We start from the raw sequence: 23,717 nt of genomic DNA, 5'->3' as shown, positions 1-23,717 counted from the left end.
TAAAATTAGTGTCCAAAAGTCTACGCACGCTTCCCCGCTTTTGCGTAAAATAACATTAGTTACCTACCTACTAAATTATTTAACACTGGAAAACTTAATAAACTCTTACTTAAAAACCTTATAGTAGGCATCTAAAGAAACTTATAATATAGCAGATTTAATTAATATTAATAATGCTTAAAAGAGACCATAGGATTATATATAAAGGGTTTATTAAATATCTAGGGGGTTATATCTCCTGCTTAATACTATGATATACTATCTAACTCTATTATAGTTATAAATAGAAGGCTATATAGAGGATTCCGCTATTAAAAGAAACTACTAGATAATGTTTATAATAGTATCTAGGCTAGAGGGAGAATATAGATAAATTAATAATAGTATAGCTATTTAAAGATATATCTATTATTTTAACTTAGATAAAGTTAACTGGACTAATAACACTTTAGATAATTTTTAGCAATAAGTCCTTAGTTTAGTTCTAACCTAATTATAAATAAGGTTAAATATTCTAGAAGCTTTATAAGAAGTTTAAAAAAGAGTTTATTAATATTATAATCTATAGGAAATCTAAAATATTAATTATAGTATAGGGAGTAATCTAGAGAGGCAGAAAATCTGGCCTTATTATTATAACTTAAGATTTAATAGCATAAAGGAATAAATATACTTTAAGAAGTTATTAATTAGCTTATATACTTGCCTAATCTTAACCCTATTAAGTATATTTAAAAGCTTCTAAAGTTAAAAATTAAAAAGATATTCCCTTATATAGAACTTATAAAAAAGAATAAATCTAATATTATAGAATTAATTAAATGTATTAAGTTAGTATAGGCAGTAATTATAACCGATAAGATTAATGCCCCAATTAACTCTTTGCTGCGCTAAATTGCAGTACGCATTTGCATAAGGGGATAATATATAAAAGATTAAAGAGAAAAATCAGTGCTTTTAAATAATATATATATTATTTTAATTAATCTTATTTTGCTATATGAATTATGTTATTGAAGTTATCGTGGTTAAATATATTAAGGTGGTGTAGGGTGGAGCGTTCGTAGACTTTTGAACACTAATTTTAACGTAGGTTGTGATTGTCATCAACCATGGATATCTGGATTGCAGTATCATTAATTGTATATATCTAGAAGGTATATAGCGTCGGTTACCCCGCAACCGGCCACTTTTTGCATAATAGAATGGATATTAAGATATAGATAATTTTTAATATAATATAACGTAGAAATAAGCAATAAAATTAAGAATTTAACAAGTAAATATTTAGATAAAACTCTATATATAAATCTTTAAGTTTTACTTGCTGGACTTTCCTAGAGGTTTTAATAGGTTATAATATCTTCTATATCTTCTTATAGGTATTCTTTATAGAGCTAATCTTTATAAATTCGGCATTTCTATTATAGGTAATTTTCCTTTATTTCTTAGGTTTTATTTCTTTATTTTATACTCTAAAAGTAATATTTATTTCTTTTATGCCTTTATCTTAAAGGTTTAATAGTTAAATTAATAATTAATCTTCTTAAATAATAGCCTAATTATATAATTATTAGTTTTCTTATAGGAAATGACTATATAATCTTATAGATATATATTAATAACCAGGGAATCTTAAAGAGATAGGAATTTTTCTCTTATATAAGGGAAATTAATATAATAAGCAGGGTAAGAGTATAAGTAATTATTAGGTTTAAGAGGACTATTATAAGATTAACTAGCTATAACCTAGAGGCTTTAAAGCTAATATAAATATTAGATTCTATAATAGCGTATACCTATACCTTATAGTAATTATATAGAAAAGAAATCTTATTAATATAACTTAAATCTATAATAAATATAAAATTAATAATAAAGTAATAATATAAATACTTTAAAGGATTAAAGATAATAATATTAAGCAGCTAAAGTATATATAAATTATATAATAATAAGAAAAGAAAAAATATATTATTATTATAATACTCTTAAAGGAAATCTTTAGTTATATACCTTCTATAATTATTAAGAATAAAAAGTCTTAGTTTTTCTTTCTTCTTAGGCTCTATTAATAATATAAAGACTATTTATAGCTAGATTAATATAATTTAATAACTTATTTATCCTTTCTTACTATATATAAAGTTCTAGCTTTTTAGGAAATCTAGCTTAGCCAGGAAATATTATTCTTAGAGGGGTTTTCCCTTAAAGATTATAGTAAAAGGCAGGGCCTTCCCTATTACTAAGATATACTTTAGTATTAAAATCTATAACTATAAACTAGGCTACTTAATAAGTATTAACTTCTTCTCCTTATAGCTAAGTACTAGACTATTTATTTTAATCCCTTTTATTATTTTAACCTTATTAATATTATAATAATTCTTCTAATATATAACTTATATTACTAGTATTACTAATAATATAAAAAACCACTTAATTTAATTAGCTAAGGCACTATTATATTATTTATAATCTATTTTCTTGCCTAATAGTATTTTAACCTCTAGATAATAAATTAAAAACGCTTATAGCTAGTTTTTTCTTATACTATTAATATAGCTATTACGCCAGGTAATCTTACTTATAAAGTCTTTAACCTAATAATAACTAATAAGGCATCCTAGATTAGCCTATATAAGTATTTATTAATAAAGCTGCCTTTCTTAAACCTTTAAGAGCTTTTACTATATTCTTTAAGTAACTTATAGTAGTATAGCGCTATTAAGCCAGCCTTATAGTATTAAATAACTAAGGCTATATGCAAGAGCTGCTTTTTATACTAAAGAACTGTCTATAACTATCGAAATTGCTTAATTAATGTTATCTTGAGTCTATTTAAGCATTCTGAGTTTAATAGTGAAGTCAGAATTTTAATCTGATACGTGGTTATTAATATATCTTAGAAATAGTAAATTGTAAATTAGGTGGTTAGGTTGAAAATTGGGTGGCCGGTTGTGGGGGGTGGACGGTTGTGAGGTGGCCGACGTTATGATATACGTTTCTTCCGATTTCTGGTATCCTCCGATTGTGTTTATTGAGTCAATTCTTATCTCTATCCAAACTGTTCGTCACACAGGGGGTTTTCCTTCATGTCTTGCTGGTAATAACCAACTGGGTGAATCAGCTCACAGCATTGAAAGCAAAGCTACTAACCTATGTACACCGTGTTAGTTATATTCATGCATCAACAATGTCACAAGCTCTACGTTGGATTCTCAACAACTCAGTCGCGAGGCAAGGCAACTCTCTCCTGATATCGTCAAAGTCACCTGACACTCGTCTTTACATGACCTGAATGGTTTCAATATGGAACCACCATGCTCAACATCATTCTAAAGTAGGTAGTTCTCATTTCAAGTTCCATGGAACTGGTATTCATATGAAGTTATGCAAGCTTTGTCTTACACAGCACGTTTACCTAATTGGTCGTTTCAGTCCCAAGTCAGATTACCATACATTTCTTGTTACAGTAAAATTTACAGTCATAATACAACATGTAGGGTTTCGATCCCATTCTTACACACTCAACGCAGCATTGGTAGTTGCTGGGCAGGGTGGCTGATCCTTTCAGCGTTCCCCATGACACGTACTGGCCGTGCTGCTCCTGTTCACTTTTCCTTCGCTGCTTCTTGCTTTAGCCTTTCGACTAGTTTTCCTTGTAGAAACGGGCTGAGTCCCAAGCTATGAGAGGTTAGCAACAAGCATTATTCAAGTGATCATCTCGAACTTACATTCCCTCGTTCGTAAGGATACGATATGTTCCGCTCGGCTGTACCTTGCCAATGATGGTCCCTGCGTCGTCCACTTCAACACTGCCCAAGATGTCCTCAGGCCATGCTATCCGTCCAAAGTCTGGAGGGTTTCTTCGGTCGCTGAGATGCACATATCCTCCTCGTCCACCACCTCCCGCCCCTCCCTGGGCGCTTGCGCCGCCTGCGCCGTCACCGCCCGCACCACCTCGAGCTCCTTGCTTGCGAGATCCGCTTCTATCAGGTCGCTTTTGAGGGGAAAAGACCCCTCCCGACCCCAGGTTAAACCCCCCGGGACTAGCAAATGCCCGAGCTTGATTGATGAGGTCCTTGTCCTGGTGGCCGTACTCGGATACAACCTCATTGAGAATCTTGACAAACTCGCGGTTTTCACTGAAGGACTGGGGTGTTGGGGGAAGGTGGCTAGTTGTTCCAATTACTAGGCGCTCGTTGGGTGGTTCCTTATCAAGGTAGCTTAGATAGTTTGTAAAGGGTGTCTTGGGACCTTTCACGACTTTCTTGGATGTAGTCAGCAACTCCGGTCTGTAAACGGTAGAATGCTCGGAGATTTGTATAAACTAACAATACTTGGGTTGCTTGAAAGACTAGAAATTGCTCGAGAAGACACAGCTCCCTCACGAGCAATGAAACGAAATGTTGAGCCCAGCATTACAGTCAATTGAAGACTTGAGTTGAATACCTATGTTATAGATCGGATTATACGCTATCAAGCTTCACCCATGCTCGAGATGGATGAGGTCACCAACGTCAACGCGAGATATGCACTTATAGGGTCTATGCAGCAATGCGCTTTCAATTAAACACGTCGACGCGGTCAGGTCAAGTCGAGCCTGCACGACCCCTCGAGGACCCAGACCAAATTATTGGGAAGTGTAGGTTCCAAATTGTCACGACAACCTGCCTCAAGCTACAAATCTCTTTCACACATATTATGTTTGATTGACAATATCGACCTGAATCATGGATAAAACGCCAGCTCCCATATTTCGAAAGCAGCGAGGTGCTGCACCTCCGTCCTCGGCGATACCTTCTTCTTCTCCCGCCTTTGGCACTCCTGTTCATCCTCTTAAGCCATTCGCCGTCAACGCCCCCAAAGCCGCGATACTACCTATAATTCTACCTCCGCCGACGCTCCGACCCCTTGCTTTCCGCACATTCACAAAAAAGCATTCACTCACACTCACATCTTCAGCTCTGCAAGAACTCGCTGCCTTCATTGGCAGGCATTGCGGCTCAGGATGGCGCGAAGAGGGCCTAGCTGAGAGGGTGCTCGAGGAAGTCGCACGAAGCTGGAAGAATCGCAATGGGGGTCTTATTGTCGAAGGGTCGAGTAAAGAGCTGCAGGAAATTCTCAAGACTCTCGAGGGCAACATGAGCGGTGGCAGGGTTACAGGATCAACGAGAGGACTACCACGGGGAGACAGCATGCTCGATATAAAAGACAACGATGCTTTGAACACACGTCTGGGACTCCGACCAGCAGAAGTGAGGAGAGAGGATAGCAACTCGAGTTTTGGAATATCGGGATTGGGCGTCGACGAGGAGCACGAAGAGGCTGAGACGAACGACCCTCGGGCCTGGCTCAAGATCGTGAATGCTTACGATCAACCTAGATTTATATACAACGTGACTAAAAAGCATTTTGAAAAGTCAGTCATTTCTCAAAACATTGATTCAGTACCTAGCTAACATTTTTCAGGGATCCTTCGCCGCCCTCATTACTACCACCAGCTTCGCATAAAACGACAGTCTTCCGCAACCGGTACAATGTCATCCACCAACGTCTCCTTCGCAACGAATCCTTCCAGTCTTCCGCTGTCTCCTCTTCTCGCAAACGCACTCTCGATCCTTCCCTATCCAACAAACAGTCACTCAAACTTACACCGATAGCCAATCTGTTAGGTCGTCATGGCAGTAGTCACATGTTGTTGGGGCTTCTAGTTGTTCTTCCCACCGGCGATCTCGCCATCAGCGACTTGACCGGTACTATTGCCCTGGATCTCTCTCAGGCTGTTGCTATACCTGAAGACTCGGCATGGTTTTGTCCTGGCATGATAGTGCTAGTAGATGGTGTATACGAAGAGGAAGATGAATCCGTGGGCAAGGGTCTCAGTGGCAGCAGTGGTGTTGGAGGTACTCTAGGTGGTCGCTTCCAGGGCTTCTTCATCGGTCAACCTCCGTGTGAACGACGCAAGGCTACTCTTGGTATCAGCGGGCCTGATGGTGGCCAGGAGCAAACCATAGGAGGTGGCTTTGGCTGGATCGATTTCTTAGGCGTCGGCAGTGAACGCGCCTTGGGTACCAAGATGCGTAGGCTAGAGAGCCGCCTTCTTCGACCCAGAGCGGAAGACGATGCGCCATCTCGTGGGCGTGCAATTATCATAGGAGAGCTGAACCTCGACCAGCCCCGAACTCTTCAAGCCTTGCGCAAAATTCTTTCGACATATGCCGCCGAACCCGACGGATCAGCGCCCTTGACATTTGTGCTGATGGGTAACTTTACTCAGCATGCTGTGCTCGCACGCGGAGGCAGTGGTGGAAGTATCGAATACAAGGAATACTTTGATTCCCTGGCTTCGGCTCTCAGCGACTTCCCAACACTACTTCATTCGTCTACGTTTGTTTTTGTCCCTGGAGACAACGATGGCTGGGTCTCTTCCTTTACAGCGGGTGCTTCCGTACCATTGCCCCGAAAGCAAGTACCAGACATGTTTACATCTAGAATTCGTCGTGCTTTTGCGACAGCTAATGCCGAAGCTGGAGGAAAGACAGATGGTACGGCAGTTTGGACCTCGAATCCAAGCCGAATAAGTCTTTTCGGGCCTAACCACGAGCTTGTTCTTTTCAGAGATGATGTGTCTGCTCGTCTGCGCCGAGCCTCGGTCCGTCTCAAGCCTAAAGCCAACGATACTAGTACAGATGAGACACAAAGTTCGGATCCTAATCCTCCCGACGACGTTCAGCCCATGGATATTGATGCTGCTCATCATGATGAACCGACTGCTACTGCTGCTGCGTCACCTGCCAGTCCCCTTGTTCCTCACGACATCCATGCCGCCCAGAAGTTGGTGAAAACTGTCCTCGATCAAGGTTACCTTGCGCCTTTCCGTCAGGCCATCCGCCCTGTTCACTGGGACTATGCCTCATCGTTGCACATATACCCGTTACCCACTGCCATGGTGCTGCTTGATACCACGGCACCACCATTCTGCATTACCTATGAAGGTTGCCACGTTATGAATCCTGGCAGTGTCCTTGTACCAGGGCGTAAGGGCGTGGCTCGGTGGGCCGAATATGAGGTTGGCCGTCAAGGTAAACTGAGACAATGTACTATTTAGAAAACAATCACGCTTGCCATGATTTGTGGCCGTTATAAAGACAAGGGGGCGTCAAGGAACAAGGGTTATAGTGTATTTATAATGATGCATGTTGTAGATAATTCATAACATGAACGAGATGTAGTATCACAGCACATCGATATCGGCATCGGAATTTAATCCCATAATCAAGAACGCCGTTCGTATATTATATGTAACGAACAATTAGACGCGGACGTATAATGCGCCGGTCCGTTACATCAGTGGCGTTTCAAATCAGATATCATGACTATGTATATGCATAATGACCGACAGCCCCCTATTGAGCACCTCTCTGTGTTCACTGTAACAACAACGCCTCATCGTGCAAGACTCCATAAAGGCTCTCAATCTCAGCCCTCACCTTGTTCAATTCTGCCGCCACTTGCAATGTTACAAGTGTGTATGCATATAGCAGCGCATAGTCGCTCTCCTGAATAGCGAGAGGAGATTCATCGCCTAGAAGATCTGCGCTCATGTGTTCCTTTCGAAATTGATAAATTTTGCCCAAAAGCCTGTCCTTGTTGTTCTCGACAGTAGGAATCGCATCAGTCAATGGGTATTCCAACATCAGGCAGGATGCAACTACCTGGAACACATGGCAAATGCGTTGGCAGAGGAGAGCTCTTTCTGCACTTGTATACTCTAGTAATGCTCGCTCGCCATCTGTTAACTCATCTCGTTTCGATGCAATAAGTCGCATAGCATAGAACCCATTGAGCATGTTTTTAGTGGAACGCAAAATGCGTCCATATGCTGCGTCTGGGAAAGGACCCCGAAGCTCAAATTCGGATTTTGCTGCAGTTCGAAGACTCGCAAGTTTAAAGGCTATCGCAGAGTTAGCATATAAGCATCAACAGCAAATGCTCAACATACCATATCGCTGGAGGGCAGCTTGCTCGCCCTCCCGCATATAGTCGAGGGTGTTGTGTGTGTTATCCTTCTGAAGCGATACCGTAAGGGGCCCGCGCTTCCAGATAAGCCCCATCTGGAGATAAAGGACGGAAAGTCCCTCTCGAAATTTCTTCCGGCCAGAAATAGGCCAGAGTAGTCGGCAAACGACAATGCCCCATATGATACCCAAGGTCACAGCAATGACTCGATGCCACACAATGTCGAAGATGAGGGGGTTAGCACCTCCCTCGTCATCGTCATCGTCATCGACATCCTGTGAGAGACTGTAGGCATACAATGTGCTCACGTTGTATGCTAGAAGGGCAATTCTACCCAGGGGTGCCTTTTTGATGACCAAAATCACGTAGAAATTGAACAAAGCCACAAGGCCGCCCAAACACACGAGAGCAATGGCGTTGCCCTGGCTGACTGTCCAACAAATTACAGCAAAGGTTGCACCAATAATGGTACCTTTGAATCTGGCTGTACCGGTAGTGTTGGCCGATCCTGTTGTCATCGCAGCAACGATCATGAAGGAGAGAAGACCCCATTCACCTCTCCATTTCTGGTAAATAGACCTTGTCCCTGGTATGAACGCTAGCATCGCCCAAAGAAGGGCACCGATACCAACTTTGATGCCAAAAAGTATATCTTCCCGGACGACAAACCGGGATATCTGGAGCATTTTCTGTGCGAATCTCCTCTTGAGTTTACTGGCCTGAGGCGCAGCATCCCAGTTGAAGGTATCTCGTCGTGCTACCATCGTGTCTGGGATACCCTTGGGTATTTGCGATTTTCGAAGTCTGGGAACAGGCGGTTTCTGTATCAAGGCCTCGCGTTCCGGATCCCCGGTCATGTTTTTATCAGGCAATTTAGTCAAGTTAAAGCGCCTCCAAAATTTGAGCCAGCTCCAAGACCTCGATGCAGTCTCGGTAGTATATTTAACATCTTCCAGCACGTCCAAATATGCATCAGTTTCCTCAGCAACAGCCTGCAAGCTGAAAGAAAAGTGCCCACAGGCGGCAGCAACTTCTTCAATGTCAGCTTGAATTTTTTCGGAACGAGTTCGCCCAAATTCGATAGTACGATAAAGTTCTTCCAAAGATCCTGATCTGGCATTGTTGTAGAGATTGAGGGCGTCGCGAAGACTTTCTCTCAGTTGTTCATTAACAGTGACATCTTTGTTTGGGTCTTTGCCAAAGGCAGGCTCACGTAGAATCTCGGAGAGAGTATGAGCCAGTGACTTGATTGATGGACCAAGCATGTCAATGAAGAGGGCAAATATGTCCGAAGGCTCTTGGAAGGCGGGAGCTGCCATCAACGCAGAATCGGACTTGTTCCTCGTGGCCTGCCGCTCTTCCTCACTTTCACCCGACTCGTCAATGTCAGACAGCCTTTGACCCCCACACTCTAGGTAGGCACTGATAGTCCTGGCAAGAGGCGGTGTAAGTCCGGTGCTCCTAGGCGAAGGGAAAGAATCTTCAAAACTGGGAACCTCTCTGAGAAGAGTGAATTGGGTTTCCAGAGCGCTGCGCAATCCTCCCAGAGCCTGCGAGAGTCCTTCAACTGACCTTGACAGACGCTTGTCTAGAGGGTAGAATGATTCTCGGCCAAGAAAGTAGTACTCAAATTTAGCCTCACGGAGGGTTGAGTTCATGGTTGCGTATGCAGCATTGTACCGGGCAGAGACACGGCTGTACTCATTTGTCCATAGCTCATCTTCAGTACCACTGAGGAAACCTTTTGTGATAGACGATAGCTTGTCGCCCAGAGAGCTGTTGGCGGTCATTATGGACCTTCGAAGGACTTGTCTTGCTGAGACTCTCCATAGCAGTAGATTGGCAGCGAAAGTGCAAGTAATGCCAACAAGAAGCAGTTTCAAAACCTGAACAATCTTGTCATCGTCAAAATATCCTCCTTGGACGCTCTCCTCTTTTGTAATTACGGAAATAATTGCAATAGAAGCCAATGTAGAGCCAACGTTGACGAGAGGGCTATTAAGCCTCTGCTTGACCCAGCCCACGAAACCCAGGCCTCCGCCAATGCAAACAATGAGAATGAGAGCATGAGCAGCACCAGTCGGCCCAAACTGAGATCGCATAGCAATGGCGATTCCCATTGAGAGTACCGATATCGTCTCAGCATAAAGCACAGCAACGAACGCTATCACGGATGCCTCAAGCATGGATCCGACGGTTCGTGCTGGGTGGAAATAAACAGTAATAGTTGCCGATACATGTTTTCCATCTCTGTTGCCAAGAAAGGCTGTCAAAGGCGGAAAAAAGGTGCCCAGACTACCGAGCACATAGGCAACGACGCACTTGAGAACACCATGTCCCTCGTCGGTGTGCAGCCATAGCCATACTAAGACGAAAGCGATTTTGACGTTTTGTGTAATGATTTGTAGGCGGTCTCTAATCGACTCGGCGTCGTTGAGAGAGTGGAACTTCGGGTTATTGTCGTTGTTGTTGGTGGAGACAGAATTGGTAGAGGTGCGTAGGGAGAACTCTTGTCTCGATCGTTCGCCAGTGCTGGGGATAATAAAGGTTCCGTTTCTCAGTTTCTGCCCAACACATCAGATCTTTAACTTCGGGCATCACCATGAGTTTTGTACGCGCGGGATGCATACCGTCCGCTGAAAATGGCGTTTCTTAGGTGGCCATGCCGAATTGGAAGAGCTTGTAGCGGCGCTCATGGCTACTTTGCCGAATGGTACTGTGCTCGTCTTGAGAATCGTGCTGTGATAATCCGGCGCGCTTCATTCTCCTGTATCTTAGGGCTTCATAGCGAGAGACGATGGCGGCAGGTCTTTGATATGATTTTATGGAAGCCTCCTTGTTAAACAGTGGCAGTTGGGGAAAGGGCGGGCTGACGATTGTCACAGAGAGAGATTGATGGATGGATGAATGGATTGAGCGACCAAATACTAGACAGAAACAATTTATTACAAGGATCAGGATGACACTGAGCATGCACCCCAGCTAGAGTGGGTCCTCTTTGCTGCCTATAGCATCAATACAATCTACTATTGGCTAGAGAGCTCTTTACAAGGTTTAAGGCAAGTTCTATCTATTAGTGAACCCCATCCATATATACCTTGACAGTTGCGCCCGCACCTACTACTGTACTAATTAGAACAATAGTACAGAGGAGCCCAATATGTCATAATTTGTCTTGGTATCAAGGATACCTAGGTAGAAAACGTACCTCGAAACGAGGTGTCTTGACTTTGAAGGTAATCCTACAGATTTCTAAGATTTTACGGCTTAATCTCAAATGTATCCCAGCCTCATCCTTGATTTACAATCTCAGCCTTTTCATCTCAGTCATTGTGGTACCAACTTAGGTAGAATTCACACCAGATACTCTCAGTCAGTCCCACTAGCCCGTGGCTAGTCACAAGATCAACAGGAACAGAAGCTTAAGAGGTATATCCTACCTAGGTACCTAGGTATCATACGACCAAGTATCTTTGTAGGTAAGTTATATACCTACGTTGGGAGAATCAACTGTATCGTTGTATATCCTCTCCGTCATCTTCATCTCGTGATCCGAAACTCAACATGCTCCCCTTCACCATACAGTTTATTCAGATCATCGATCCAGTGAAACAGGCAAGATCCGCATCCGCTCCTTGTTCCGAACACATTCAGTTCGACAAGGCTCGAGCTCTCTTCTCTCTCATCGTAGAACACGTCCAAAGAATATCCTTGTTCCAACAGGAGCTGATCCATCCGATTTGCTAGATCTAGGTCTTCCATGATATCTTGGTGAATCTTCTGGATGCTGTTCCAGATGTTTGATGCCACCTTGCGGCTGTTCTCCGGGTCTTGAGTCGCGAAAAGCCAAGGTTGATGCCAGCAATATTGACTAACTGCTGTAATGGTCCCTGTCACTGGTGCACAGTACACTCGGTATTCTCTTTTGCTCCTCATACGATCAATAAAGGGAAGAAAGAAAAGTTTAACAGTAGGCATTCCTTCCTCGAGACTTTTTATCATTTCGCTGGGTACTCGTTGTGACGTAGTCAATCGAATAATGATATCGTTTGATGAGTGCAGCGACAATCTTCCCAGTATAGTTTGACGGCCATCCTTGGGCGAGCATCCATCCAACCGCATGAACAACCCCTAGAGTGGGAATTGGAGAGCTGATAACTGTGGCAGTATCTCATCCTCGATGTCTTCTTGGTATGCTCGATTTGGTACACCTGTGATGATGGACCTACCAGAGGCTACGATGAGGAGCTTAGCTTGTGTTAATGTTAGTTTGATGGCCTGTACTTCTCTTTGATCAAGATTGCGTGTTCTCGATATCAGCGATAGCCATCTCTCGTACAAATAAGAAACCTCTGAAGGGCGTGAACGATGTCGGCCTCTCCAGTGGGCTGGAATTTCATCGATTGAGTGAAAGCAGGTATTGAGTTTGATGGGGCGTACATTCCGACAGTCTTTTTCAACTTCCTTGTAGTCGACTTGGACGAGATTCATGGTCTTCATTTTGTTCTTCCCCAAATCATCTGTGCGACGATATTTCTTAAAGATTTAGCTTTGTCAAGTACTGGGTATATAGGTAAGTAGGAAAGCTTTGTACCAACTCAATTAAACTTACATGACTGCCACTAGCGCTAGATCTCCTGGTAGCAAGCCCGCATTTAACAACCATCAGGGTACCAGAAAAGTTGGCCGCCAGGAGCATAAGAGACTAAATTACGAGACCACCTTATGCTATTTAGACTATGCTTCTTAGGCTATTTATTTTTATCGTCTAAAGCTTCAAGGTCAATTCTTCTGCTATCCACTAGACAACCTCAATATCCACAGTTGGAACACAGGAAATTGTAGACTATCGTCTTGGAGATAAGCTCTATTTGTCTAAAAAAAGAAAATGTTCTTACGTCAAATCTCTGGATAATGGATCTTCCTCAGCTCAATGCAAAGGCAGCACCGATCCGATTTCCGGATTGTTGTCTCGCTATATCAACAAAATTACTTCAGCTCTTATCAGATATTTTTTCCAAAACTACAGTCTCAGAAGACCATCCAACCGTCCTCTCCATCGGAAGCGGCTCTGGCTTGCTCGAAGCTTTTCTGCTCAATCAACAAGATAGCGCCCACTACAACTATCCTTCTTTCAACGTGGAGGGGGTTGAAGTTCAGCAACAGAATGGGAAAGACGCTGTCAACAAATATCTTCCAGAACAAGCCATTTATACGGTTCGTGGTAGCTGGGACGTTGTCTCGAGGTTACAAGATCCAGACGTTACATCTCTCTTGTTTGTTTATCCACGTCAACCAGCCCTAATTCTTGAATACACGAAAGCCATCGCGCGAAGAGGGCTGAACGTGCAGGTTATCGTTTGGTTGGGGCCAATGGCTGACTGGGAGGTGTTCGAGTCTTGCTTTGATGCAGGGCATGAGAATGGGCAGTTTGCAGTCACTGAGAAAAGGCAAGGAGCAGACGCGGGGCTAAACGAGTACGAGATGATGGCCGTGGTTGAGAAGTTACCTAGATAATAAATTGTCCCATTGAATACTTCAGGTTAGGGATAGGATATGAGTGGCCGGAGTCTGGAATGACAGTGCCGATACAGGTCGATCATGGAACCTGATTGTTTACACTATCTAAATAGTATGTAGGGTAGCACAACGCAACCAACGTTAGATCATGGCTGGCTAAATCCTACTCCCGATTCTGCTTGTCTCCACCTCTCAAGTGAGAGCGTCATCTCTGAATCACAGCACTCATCGTCCTTGTCAACTGCTGCCCATTTGATGTTTGAAGAAATCAAAGTTGAAAGGCTTCTTATACTCAACCGAGGTTTTTAGTGGTTTCAGAGAGAAAATATCGAATTCAAGCTATATATTCATTGTTTTGTTGCATCTTCCTAAACTCCCCTCCCCCGGCTCAACCCTATGTTGCGCCGTGTCGTTTCCATCATGACATCGTCATCCCCGAAACGTTTCATACCGTTAAAGAAGAGAAACCATAATCTCCCAGCCAGCACTCCCAGCCTTCGAGGTGTGGTCTTTGATATGGATGGCACACTCTGGTAGGATTTGCCCTCCCCAACCTACCCTACACAGAAGAAGAAGTACTCTGAATCATCCAATCTGATGCCAAGGCTTCACGAGGACAAAGGAGACTTGTGCTATTAGAGTACGAATGATTCCATTAAGGACGCCGAACTCATTGCTAATCCTCTTGCAGTGAGCCTCAAACTTACATATTCAAGGAAATGAGAGACATATTGGGGATCAACAAAACAACGGACATTTTGGAACACATCGAAACACTCCCAACATCGGAGCAGTCAGAAGCCCTGGAATCTATCCGCAACATTGAACGAAAAGCCATGAAGACTCAAACTCCTCAGCCAGGCCTCATGACCCTTATGGCGTATCTCGACACCAACGCCATCCCCAAAGCAATCTGCACTCGCAACTTTGACGTTCCTGTCCAAAATCTGATGGACAAGTTTCTTGAGGGCTCTCGTTTTCATCCAATTGTCACACGAGATTTCCGACCACCCAAACCCGATCCTGCCGGCATTTTGCATATTGCCAAGGACTGGGGCTTGACAAATAAGGCTGGCGAGGGAGATGCCAGTGGACTTATCATGGTGGGCGACTCTATCGACGATATGACAGCGGGCAGGAAGGCGGGCGCGGCTACAGTACTGCTCGTAAACGACGTGAACCGACCTTTGGCGGAGCATGCGCATACTGACTTGGTCATCAACACGCTGGATGAGCTTGTTGCCGTTCTCGACGATGGTTTCGTGGGCAGAGAAATCAGCCCAGAGTGAAGTGCCATGAGAATGGGCCACCCACAAGTTTTTGAAGGGTTGGCGTTGTATTTTAGTAGCCTCTTAGCAAGCAAGGCTGGCAAAGCAACTCCCATAATAATTACTCAAATACGGTTTCATTTTATTTGGGTTTCCTACATGAGCCCAGTTTCTGCCTCTGTACATAACCATTCCTCAGAGCTAGACATTGGACAGACCCTCTAGAATCGAGATCAACGAAGCTAGTCTTCTCAACAGATGAAATAGACAATGACCTAGGCTTCAGGCGGAATATGTAACGATTCAAGTATAGTGATCTGGCCAGAGACCACGACAAAGATTTCAAAACAGTGCGCCGAGGTATGCTAAATGACTTTCAAGGTTGGGTTACTGTTCCAATATGTTCAGAAAGGCAACTGCGGGGCGATGAAGCTTCTGGGAATGACTCTAATACAGGCTGTTCACTGTATGCCGTAGCTGGGGTTGGGTGGCAGCCCAAAAGTAGCTTGTCTCCTATTCTCCCTTCGCAACTCATCAGGAGTTTCTTTTCGGGGTGGAGGTGGCGGCAAAGGGCCGCCTGGGGGTGCCGGCCGGACGGGCAGACTGAAAGTTGCAGCGTTTGCACTCACTGGGCCGACGTTATCGGGGTAACCCGAAACCTTAGGGATAGAATTTGTGGTAACAACCCTAGATCCCAGCCCAGGATGTGCGGAAGCCGGTGTTCGGGAAGATGCATGTCCGTTTCGAGGTGGCGATCGGCTCTGGTTCGAGCCGTATTGATCGCGAGGGGAGGTGATACCGGCACCACCAATGGGAATCTCGCCCGAAGTGGGAGTGTGAGAACGCTCTTCGGGCTGGGCTTGGGCCTGTGCCTGAGCTTGAGCCTGCTGAGATTGGGTAGGAGAATCACTTGATCGAAGGAGGTCCTGCGTTGAAGGAGATAGCTGGGGTGCTAAATGCGATTTCCGGTTGTCGCGTTCCATCATGCCAACAGCCCATTCTCTGAGATCGACTGGTGTGCGCTTGGCGGCCTGTACGAAGTGATCGCGGTCCTGAAAAAATTAGCATATAGCACAAGGGATGGGGCAAAAGGTATTTCTCACAAAGAGCTCTTGAGGAGTTGGACGACGCTCGGGCTCCTTGTAGAGACACTTCTGGATCATGTCGTCGAGGATACTAGGGAAAGCATCGCTCTTAGGAAGCTTCGGGGCTGGTTCGTGAACGATCTGCTGCAACAAGTCTAGGATACCCGCGGGGGCAAAGTCGCCATCCGATACCTGCTCGCTAGCTGCAAAAGGAAACTTGCCAATAGCAAGCTCCATGATGCTGAGACCAAAACTCCAGACGTCTGACTTAACCGTGTACTTCTCACCTTGGATTCTTTCAGGGGCCATGTAGGTCGAAGTTCCGACGAAAGTGTCAGCAATGGAATTGACAAGCTCGCCCGAGACACCAAAGTCACAAAGCTTAATCCCACCCCTTGAGTTTACCAGGATGTTGGAGGGCTTGATATCACGATGCATGATGTGATGCTTTGTATAGAGATATGTCAAGCCGCCCAAAGTAGCTTCAGCAATCTTGCCCAAGACATCAACTCGAACGGGACCGAAGACCCTAGAGACTCGGTCGAGAGCCCTAACAAATGATTAGCCACCATATTGGCCCCGCCATTGTCTAGTTTTACTCACCCAACATCCATATACTCCATACACATAATCACATCGTTGTTGGGGGTTAGGAAGGCGCCGTAGAATGTCACGATGTAGTCTGAATGGCACCCGTGCATGATTTGAAGCTCCCGAACGATTCGCTTCCGTATCTCTCGCTTAGCTTCCACATGAATTACCTAGGTGACTGGTTAGTAAAAGGTTCATTTCCGAAACAAGAAACACACCTTGCGAGCCATGACAGTCCCAGTTGTAAGATGCTTGACTTTGCTGACAGTTCCACCATTACCGGATCCTAATTCCTTGAGGATTTCAAGATCCTCGGGTCGCAGATCTAGCTTGTATTCAATACCAATTTCTAGCTGCTCGTCCCTGCCAGCGTCTTGACTTCCACTGTATTCATGATTACTGGTCTCGGCGGTTGGCGGAGGTCGAGGAGCAGCTGCTTTGAGGGCAAGACCTTTGACGTTCTTGCGCTTCATAGAGCGCGGAGCGAAAGGATCGGACATATTTTGAGAGGGCCGGAGAGAATAAGCAACAGAGCTTGTTGAATGAACAGACGGTACTGTTGGAGCGAGGCCGGAGGTGAGGTGATGAAGCCGTAAGGTTTGATCAGGCTTAGGCGAGTTAGGCGCTGCTCGATCTTCTTCGTGGGCAATAATCGAGGACGGAAGAAAGGTCCCAAGTGTTGAGTTGGAATACAACTGCGGCACAAAGCTATCGTCGTGATCGAGCGGATCGAAAAGGAGTCGATCGCTATCTTATCCTGTCTGGAGTTGAGATGGGGCTAGAAGCCGGGCGTACGTTGTTCTCGGGCCGTAGTGGGAAGCCTAGATTCCGTTGCCAAGAAATGAGGGTCTTTGAGGCGATCGATGAAATGGAGAGAGGAGAGCCCGAAATACTCCTTCTCAACCAGATGTAATCAGGTCGCGAATTTGTCAGGAGTACTAAGTCTGAGCGCTGCCGAAGATGATGAGTGGGGGATTTGTCCTTGTCTCTTTGACGACTTTTGGCTGGTTAGGCGTGGACAGTGTACAGTGGATGGAGGGCGGGGTCTAGTCGGCGACAACGTGACGAGAGTGGCTGGACTTGCGCTATGGGGGAGTTGCAGGCCCAAACAAAAAACAAAAGGACGATGACACTGAGCGGCAAACCAGGAGAGGAAAAGGGGGTAGAGGGGGATATTTGCGATAGAACTGAAACCTCTTTTATAGCCCTGAAGAGCCTACCCGCCCAGCAGAATCTGAAATTATGTATCCGTCCGTACCTGAAATCCAGTGGGCCACTTATTCGCCATAAGGGGAGCCCAGGGAGGCCATGGAGTATAGTAGATGCTTTGGTAACATGGAGGCAAACATTCTCATCCATGACCGCCCAAGTATAATATTATACCTACCTCTGGTCTATCTACACACTGTACCGTAACCTCCCAAGAGGTCCAAGCCCGGGGACAATGCCATGGCTGGCTGACTGGCCATATGCTATACATTTGAGACGATTCATGCTTCGGGATTCGTACATCAACCGATTCAGAGCAGTGATAAGATAATGAAGTGGTAGGGGTAATAATTCATTAGTCCAAACATATTGCTTGATGCGACATGCCAAAACCAGTACTCGGCTCTACCCTACCTGTTAGTCTGTCAATTAACTTCCCACCAATTGTCGCCATCACAATGATTGCTTCGTATGAAATGCGCGAGGCACCGCAAAGATTTGATTGGGATAGGGGGCACAGCCGTATGGGTCAAAAGGTACAAACAGCATGACAATGGACGAGGGATCAGACGCTGGGCGATTCAGACGACTGTAAGTTAACACTTGGACCACCATCCAGGTTGACAGTTGTACTTGCTGATTAAGAGCGCGAGTTTTCGTCGATCAACGGTACGAATGATACGAGCAGTGTGCTGCTTCGAAAGGTTACCTAGCTTCTACATTTGCAGAACCATCCATGACTAGTACTGAAGAAAAATGATATGATTACTGTAGGTACGTCAATGAAGTTTTGTCAAAAAGTGAAGCTCACGAATCGTGATTATGTAACTTGCACGCGAGGTCGGAAGCGGAATATCTTGCTCCGCTTTGTATCCTTGCCAGGCGCGACAAGGCTGCACGTGTAGCTCGCTCTACAGCGCAAAGGCAAAAATTCCCAAAGATCTAAGCTTCCAAAGAAAGGCGTGCACTTCTGATCTCTCTACTTCATTGTCTTTCACTACAATCACGACATCTGAGAGCCAAGATTTCTATTCTCTATCTCCGGTTGCCACATCGGAACCATATACAACTAAAGCAGATAAATAAAGCTTTGTTGCCTGCGCGGCAGCATCGCAAGTCGCCAAGATGAGCAACAGCATGCGCGACTTGATCTCAGGCGAGGCCGAACTCGACGACGAGGAAGAGGATGAGTCTTTTGATGAGCGTGGTGGACAGCGCAGACGCAAAAACGCTGTAGAAGACTCTAGTGAGGAGGAGGAAGACGATGACGATGAGGAGGAAGCTCGCAAGGTTAGCTTGGAAAACACTCGCAATTGAATAACCCCTGATTATTTTTTTCGTTCTAGGTTCGCGAAGGTTTTATCGTTGACGAAGATGAAGACGAGGACGAAGGCGGCGATTCCGATGCCGACGTGCGACCCTTACACAAGCGAAAACGAGAGCACCGCGATCGCGAAGAAGAGGCACAATTAGATGAGGACGATTTGGATTTGATCGGCGAACAGTTTGGCGAGCGGCCTAAGCCCCAAACACAGGTAAGTCGCCCCGACGTCAATCGATTCGCCTAGCCCGTCAGTATCCCTAACTTCCGCGGATTCAGTCTAAGTTTAAGCGCCTGAAGCGCGGCACTCGTGACGAAGACCGAGGTAACCAGCGCCGTGGCCTTGATGACATCTTTTCCGATGAAGAAGATGACGCGGGCGAACAGCGGGCATACAACAACAGATCATCGTACCGCCAGGCCGACGAGTTTGACGATTTTATTGAAGAGGACTTCCCCGATGACCCTGAAGAATTGGAACAACAGCGAGAAGACGCCGAGGTTGCCCGTCCCAGAGATCGTGTCATCGGAAATATCGCCGACACCGCCAATTTGGACAAGGATGCCTTGGATGACATGGAGGCCATCTTTGGTAATGGTGAAGACTACGATTGGGCACTGCAGATGGAAGAGGAGGAGGAGGACCGTGAAAGAGAAGAACAGGCGATAGAGTTGAAGGACGTGTTCGAGCCTTCACAGCTGAAGGAGAAGCTCTTGACCGACGAAGATAACGAGATTCGTTTTACGGACGAGCCCGAGCGATTCCAAATCGACCGAAAGACCTTCAAGAGCTTACAACTTACGGCAGAGCAGTTCAAAGAGGAGGCACGCTGGATCACCAACCAACTATGGCCGAAGAAGGGTCTGGCCTCCGACCTGCAGAGTCCATTTGGCAAGGCAGTCGGCAAGGTCCTTGAATTCTTCATTGTCGACGAGGTTGAGGTGCCTTACGTGTTCCAGCACCGCAAAGACTACCTGCTCCATACCAGAAAGACCCGAAACCCGAATCGCGATGACCCCGATGCGCCCGAATATGTTATTAGCGCGGACAAGTTGCTGAACCAGGACGATTTGTGGAAAATCCTAGAACTGGACATCAAGTTCCGATCTTTCGTGGATAAGAGGAACGCCCTTGAGAAGACGGTCGATAACCTGAAAGGAATGGAAATTCACGACACTATGGTGGACGAAATGATTCCTGATGCGACGACTATGGAGGAACTTCAAGACCTGCAAGATTACCTGCATTTCCAATATGGCCCACAATTGAAGGACCTTGCTGCCATGGCCGGTAATCTCTCCTTGACAAAGCGGCCGGGTTCAAAATCCAACTTACTCGAGAGAGTCCGCCAAGGCAAGGCGTATGGCTTTGTTCGTGCCTACGGCATCTCAGCTGACCAACTTGCAAAGAATGCCCTGCGACATGGAAAGAAGGTCACTCCCGATGATGATGCACAGTATCCTATGGATTTGGCGGATAGCTTGATTGATGACGTTTTCAGCACAGGCGACCAAGTTATCAGCGCAGCCCGGCAGATGTACTCGGAGGAGTTGTTCGCTAGTCCGAGAATGCGCAAACATTTCCGAAACTCATACTACCAGGCCGCTGAGATCAGCTGTCGGCGAACTGAAAAGGGATTGCGTAGAATCGATGACTCTCACCCATATTATGAGATTAAGTACTTGCAGAACCAAGCTATTGCCGACTTGGTTCATCAGCCGGAGCTTTTCTTGAAGATGATGAAGGCTGAAGAAGAAGGACTTGTCACTATCAAGCTCGATATGCCTGCTCGATATGATTTCCGACAACACCTTTACCAGGAGTTCGAGTCCGAGAACTTCAGTGACCGAGCTGAGCAGTGGCGAGAGGAACGCAAGAAGGTGCTGGACCTTGCTTATCCCAAGCTGGAGAAGATCATCGCAAAGAACGTTAAAGAGGTCATCCGTACTTTCTGCCAAGATGAAGTACTCAAAATGTGCCGGGAGGAATACGCCAAGAGACTTGATCAAGCGCCATACAAGCCCAAGGGCATGATCCTGGGCACCACACCACGTGTCTTGGTTCTCTCCAATGGCATGTCCGATCCCGCCCGCGATCCCATTTGCTGGGCATGGGTAGAGGAAGATGGACGAGTGATCGAGCAAGGAAAACTGGGAAACCTTGCTCGAGATGAGCGCCAGCGCGAAGAGTTTGAAGAACTCGTGAAGCGCCGTCGACCCGATGTGATTGGTGTCAGTGGCTGGTCTGCTGAAACAACCAAGTTGGTGCGTGACCTGGAGAACTTGGTAAACGAGAAGGGTCTCATGGGGCCTGAGTTCGAGGACCCTGATACCAGTGACTATAGAACGGAACCCCTGGAGGTCGTGGTGGTGAATGATGAGGTTGCTCGCTTGTACAAGGATAGCCCTCGCGCCCTTGCTGAGCATCCAAGTCTCAACCCTATCACAAGGTACTGCGTCGCCCTGGCACGTTACATGCAGAACCCCATGAAGGAATATGCAGCTCTTGGCAAGGATGTTGCTTCTCTTTCTTACCACCCTTGCCAGAACCTCCTTCCAGGAGACAAGCTGGCCAAGTACCTGGATTCGGCTATGGTGGACATGGTGAACCTCTGTGGTGTGGACATCAACGAGGCCATGAACGATACTTACACTGCCAATCTTCTGCCTTTTGTTTCCGGACTGGGACCCCGAAAGGCCACAAGTGTTATCAAAGCTATCAATGCCAACGGTGGTGCTGTGGGCACAAGAGACGAGCTCGTGGGTGACCCTGATAGCGGAAAGCTGCCCGTTGTTGGTCCTAGAGTTTGGAACAACTGCGCGAGCTTTCTTTTCATTGAGTACGAGGCTACAAACCCATCGTCTGATCCACTAGATAACACACGTGTTCACCCTGAGGACTATGAGCTGGGCCGAAAGATGGCCGCCGATGCTCTTGAGCTCGATGAGGAAGATGTCAAGGCTGAAACGGACGAGAACGGACCTGGAGCCATTGTCCGCAAGCTTTTCAAACAGGACGAGCAGGACAAGGTCAACGAACTGGTACTCGAGGAGTATGCAGAACAGTTGGAGAGGAACTACAGCCAGCGCAAGCGAGCCACTTTGGAAACGATCCGCGCCGAACTCCAAGCCCCCTACGAAGAACTTCGAAGGAACTTTGCTCTCCTGTCACCATCAGAAATCTTCACCATGTTCACTGGCGAAACCAAGCACACCCTTTGCGAGGGTATGATTGTCCCCGTCAACGTGCGGGTTGTCAAGGATGACTTTGCCATCGTCAAACTTGACTGCGGGATCGAGGGCCGGGTCGAGGGCCATGAAGTCAGCCACCGATCATCTATCAAAGAAGTGCTGAGCTCTGGACAAACAGCCCAAGCCAAGATCCTAGACATCAACTACAAAGACTTTATGGCGAAGCTTTCCATGCGGGACGATGCTCTGCGTGTTCCCTACAAGCGACCTATTAACCTTGGCCGGGATGGATGGGACTATGTCCTGGAAGCCGCTGACAAGGAGGAGTTGCGAGAAAAGGACAAGACAACCGGACGGACACAGCGTGTTGTCAAGCATCCTAATTTCAAGCCTTTCAATGGCTTGCAGGCCGAAGAATATCTGGGATCTCAGCCCAATGGCGAGGTTATAATTCGACCTTCGTCCAAGGGTAACGATCATCTGGCAGTTACTTGGAAGGTCGCGGATGGTGTGTTTCAGCACATTGATGTTCTCGAGATGCAGAAAGAAACGGAGTTCGCAGTGGGCAAGCTGTTGCGCGTAGGCGGCAAGTACACATACACCGACCTGGACGAACTGATCGTCGAACACGTCAAGGCTATGGCACGCAAGGTAGAGGAGTTGATGCGGCATGATAAGTACCAGAACCGATCTCGGGGAGAGACAGGTAAGTCCCTATACCATACTGAATTACCCATAACGTATGATACTAACTGTATTCGTAGAAAAATGGCTAACGACTTACATCGATGCCAATCCCAACCGATCGACGTACGCTTTCTGCATCGACACCAAACACCCTGGATACTTCTGGCTATGCTTCAAGGCTAGCAGGGCAGCCAAGGTAATTGCGCTGCCAGTGCGCGCAATCCCGCAAGGCTTTGAGCTTAAGGGCTATCAATATCCTGACATGCGAGCGCTCTGTAACGGGTTCAAGCTACGTTATCAGAATGAATTCTCGAAAATGGGCCATCGCTAGAAAGTTGGAAATTCATCATAATTACGGTAGTGGGGGTGGGTGGGTGGATTTAGAGGAAGACCAGCATATCTTTATTACGCAGAATGTGTATTTTCTTTGGCAGGGGATGAAGCTGCAATTGTATTATTCAGGCGCAGGTTGATGAAGTTTTTTCATTCTCAAAAGAGCAAGGGAGGTGTATTAGAAGTCCCATTACAACGACAAGGAGAAAGAGAAAAAAAATGAACAGCAATTAAATCAACTAATTTGACGTGGATTCGTGATCGGCTGTTCTTCGTTCTTGACTGCATGAGTTGAAACGAGACATTTATCACATTCTACCATGGCCTACTAATAGGAGTAAGTATTGGCATGAAGGCCGTCGAAGGTTTGCAGCAACATTGTGATTACGGCAATGCAGAGGAAACGCCTCGCTTTTCGATATTTCGTCGCGAACGACCAATCTGGGCCTATGCTCTTTTCATGCCACATTAGACTATTTGGCGATG

The 23,717-nt window shown here is 45.8% G+C and overlaps 7 protein-coding genes across 7 annotated transcripts; 4 read left to right on the top strand and 3 right to left on the bottom strand.

Annotated features, from left to right (window-relative positions):
* Positions 1 to 3,591: 3,591 nt before the first annotated feature.
* EDB82DRAFT_27261 (uncharacterized protein) lies at positions 3,592 to 4,471 on the bottom strand. Its single transcript, XM_025731479.2, has 3 exons — positions 4,339 to 4,471; positions 3,738 to 4,273; positions 3,592 to 3,687 (listed from the first exon to the last, which is right to left on the bottom strand). Exons 1-3 carry the CDS (start codon positions 4,423 to 4,425, stop codon positions 3,615 to 3,617), a joined length of 696 nt encoding a protein of 231 aa, XP_025590500.1. The 5' UTR covers positions 4,426 to 4,471; the 3' UTR covers positions 3,592 to 3,614.
* Positions 4,472 to 4,611: 140 nt separating this feature from the next.
* EDB82DRAFT_27242 (DNA polymerase alpha/epsilon subunit B-domain-containing protein) lies at positions 4,612 to 7,255 on the top strand. The gene is made up of 2 exons (XM_025731480.2): positions 4,612 to 5,425; positions 5,476 to 7,255. The coding sequence occupies exons 1-2, from the start codon at positions 4,737 to 4,739 to the stop codon at positions 7,112 to 7,114; spliced, it is 2,328 nt and encodes a 775-aa protein (XP_025590501.1). The 5' UTR covers positions 4,612 to 4,736; the 3' UTR covers positions 7,115 to 7,255.
* Positions 7,256 to 7,433: 178 nt separating this feature from the next.
* Positions 7,434 to 12,619, bottom strand: EDB82DRAFT_550083 (Fusaric acid resistance protein-like-domain-containing protein; the record flags this gene model as incomplete). The annotated part of the gene is made up of 9 exons (XM_065609565.1): positions 12,235 to 12,619; positions 11,590 to 12,156; positions 11,234 to 11,267; positions 10,656 to 10,726; positions 10,506 to 10,589; positions 10,322 to 10,472; positions 10,155 to 10,291; positions 8,009 to 10,115; positions 7,434 to 7,960 (listed from the first exon to the last, which is right to left on the bottom strand). Exons 1-9 carry the CDS (start codon positions 12,523 to 12,525, stop codon positions 7,434 to 7,436), a joined length of 3,969 nt encoding a protein of 1,322 aa, XP_065465423.1. The 5' UTR covers positions 12,526 to 12,619.
* Positions 12,620 to 12,706: 87 nt separating this feature from the next.
* Positions 12,707 to 13,940, top strand: EDB82DRAFT_27123 (uncharacterized protein). The gene has a single exon (XM_025731483.2). The coding sequence runs from the start codon at positions 12,940 to 12,942 to the stop codon at positions 13,540 to 13,542; it is 603 nt and encodes a 200-aa protein (XP_025590504.1). The 5' UTR covers positions 12,707 to 12,939; the 3' UTR covers positions 13,543 to 13,940.
* A 115-nt stretch (positions 13,941 to 14,055) lies between these two features.
* Positions 14,056 to 14,941, top strand: EDB82DRAFT_484668 (HAD-like domain-containing protein). Its single transcript, XM_065608226.1, has 2 exons — positions 14,056 to 14,185; positions 14,237 to 14,941. The coding sequence occupies exon 2, from the start codon at positions 14,265 to 14,267 to the stop codon at positions 14,832 to 14,834; it is 570 nt and encodes a 189-aa protein (XP_065465422.1). The 5' UTR covers positions 14,056 to 14,185; positions 14,237 to 14,264; the 3' UTR covers positions 14,835 to 14,941.
* Positions 14,942 to 15,054: 113 nt separating this feature from the next.
* Positions 15,055 to 17,243, bottom strand: EDB82DRAFT_27172 (kinase-like domain-containing protein). Its single transcript, XM_025731485.2, has 4 exons — positions 16,708 to 17,243; positions 16,502 to 16,659; positions 15,917 to 16,448; positions 15,055 to 15,865 (listed from the first exon to the last, which is right to left on the bottom strand). Exons 1-4 carry the CDS (start codon positions 16,987 to 16,989, stop codon positions 15,275 to 15,277), a joined length of 1,563 nt encoding a protein of 520 aa, XP_025590506.1. The 5' UTR covers positions 16,990 to 17,243; the 3' UTR covers positions 15,055 to 15,274.
* Positions 17,244 to 18,823: 1,580 nt separating this feature from the next.
* On the top strand, positions 18,824 to 23,229 carry EDB82DRAFT_519704 (transcription elongation factor SPT6; the record flags this gene model as incomplete). Its single annotated transcript, XM_025731486.1, has 4 exons — positions 18,824 to 18,988; positions 19,045 to 19,233; positions 19,299 to 22,917; positions 22,976 to 23,229. The coding sequence occupies 4 exons, from the start codon at positions 18,824 to 18,826 to the stop codon at positions 23,227 to 23,229; spliced, it is 4,227 nt and encodes a 1,408-aa protein (XP_025590507.1).
* Positions 23,230 to 23,717: the final 488 nt, after the last annotated feature.

Source organism: Fusarium venenatum, assembly GCF_020744135.1.
Source record: "Fusarium venenatum strain MPI-CAGE-CH-0201 chromosome Unknown EDB82scaffold_1, whole genome shotgun sequence".
In the NCBI taxonomy this organism is placed as follows: Eukaryota; Fungi; Ascomycota; class Sordariomycetes; order Hypocreales; family Nectriaceae; genus Fusarium; species Fusarium venenatum.
Note: the sequence above shows the minus strand (reverse complement) of the source record. Positions and strands in the feature narration are given on the sequence as shown.

Coding starts and splice junctions, on each gene's coding strand:
- EDB82DRAFT_27242 (XM_025731480.2), top strand. CDS start 4,737: ATGGATAAAACGCCAGCTCCCATATTTCGAAAGCAGCGAGGTGCTGCA. Junction 5,426..5,475: donor ACTAAAAAGCATTTTGAAAA/GTCAGTCATTTC, acceptor AACATTTTTCAG/GGATCCTTCGCCGCCCTCAT.
- EDB82DRAFT_27261 (XM_025731479.2), bottom strand. CDS start 4,425: ATGCTGGGCTCAACATTTCGTTTCATTGCTCGTGAGGGAGCTGTGTCT. Junction 4,274..4,338: donor TTTCAAGCAACCCAAGTATT/GTTAGTTTATAC, acceptor ACTACATCCAAG/AAAGTCGTGAAAGGTCCCAA. Junction 3,688..3,737: donor ATCCTTACGAACGAGGGAAT/GTAAGTTCGAGA, acceptor AACCTCTCATAG/CTTGGGACTCAGCCCGTTTC.
- EDB82DRAFT_27172 (XM_025731485.2), bottom strand. CDS start 16,989: ATGTCCGATCCTTTCGCTCCGCGCTCTATGAAGCGCAAGAACGTCAAA. Junction 16,660..16,707: donor GGACTGTCATGGCTCGCAAG/GTGTGTTTCTTG, acceptor CCAGTCACCTAG/GTAATTCATGTGGAAGCTAA. Junction 16,449..16,501: donor ATGGAGTATATGGATGTTGG/GTGAGTAAAACT, acceptor ATCATTTGTTAG/GGCTCTCGACCGAGTCTCTA.
- EDB82DRAFT_484668 (XM_065608226.1), top strand. CDS start 14,265: ATGAGAGACATATTGGGGATCAACAAAACAACGGACATTTTGGAACAC.
- EDB82DRAFT_27123 (XM_025731483.2), top strand. CDS start 12,940: ATGGATCTTCCTCAGCTCAATGCAAAGGCAGCACCGATCCGATTTCCG.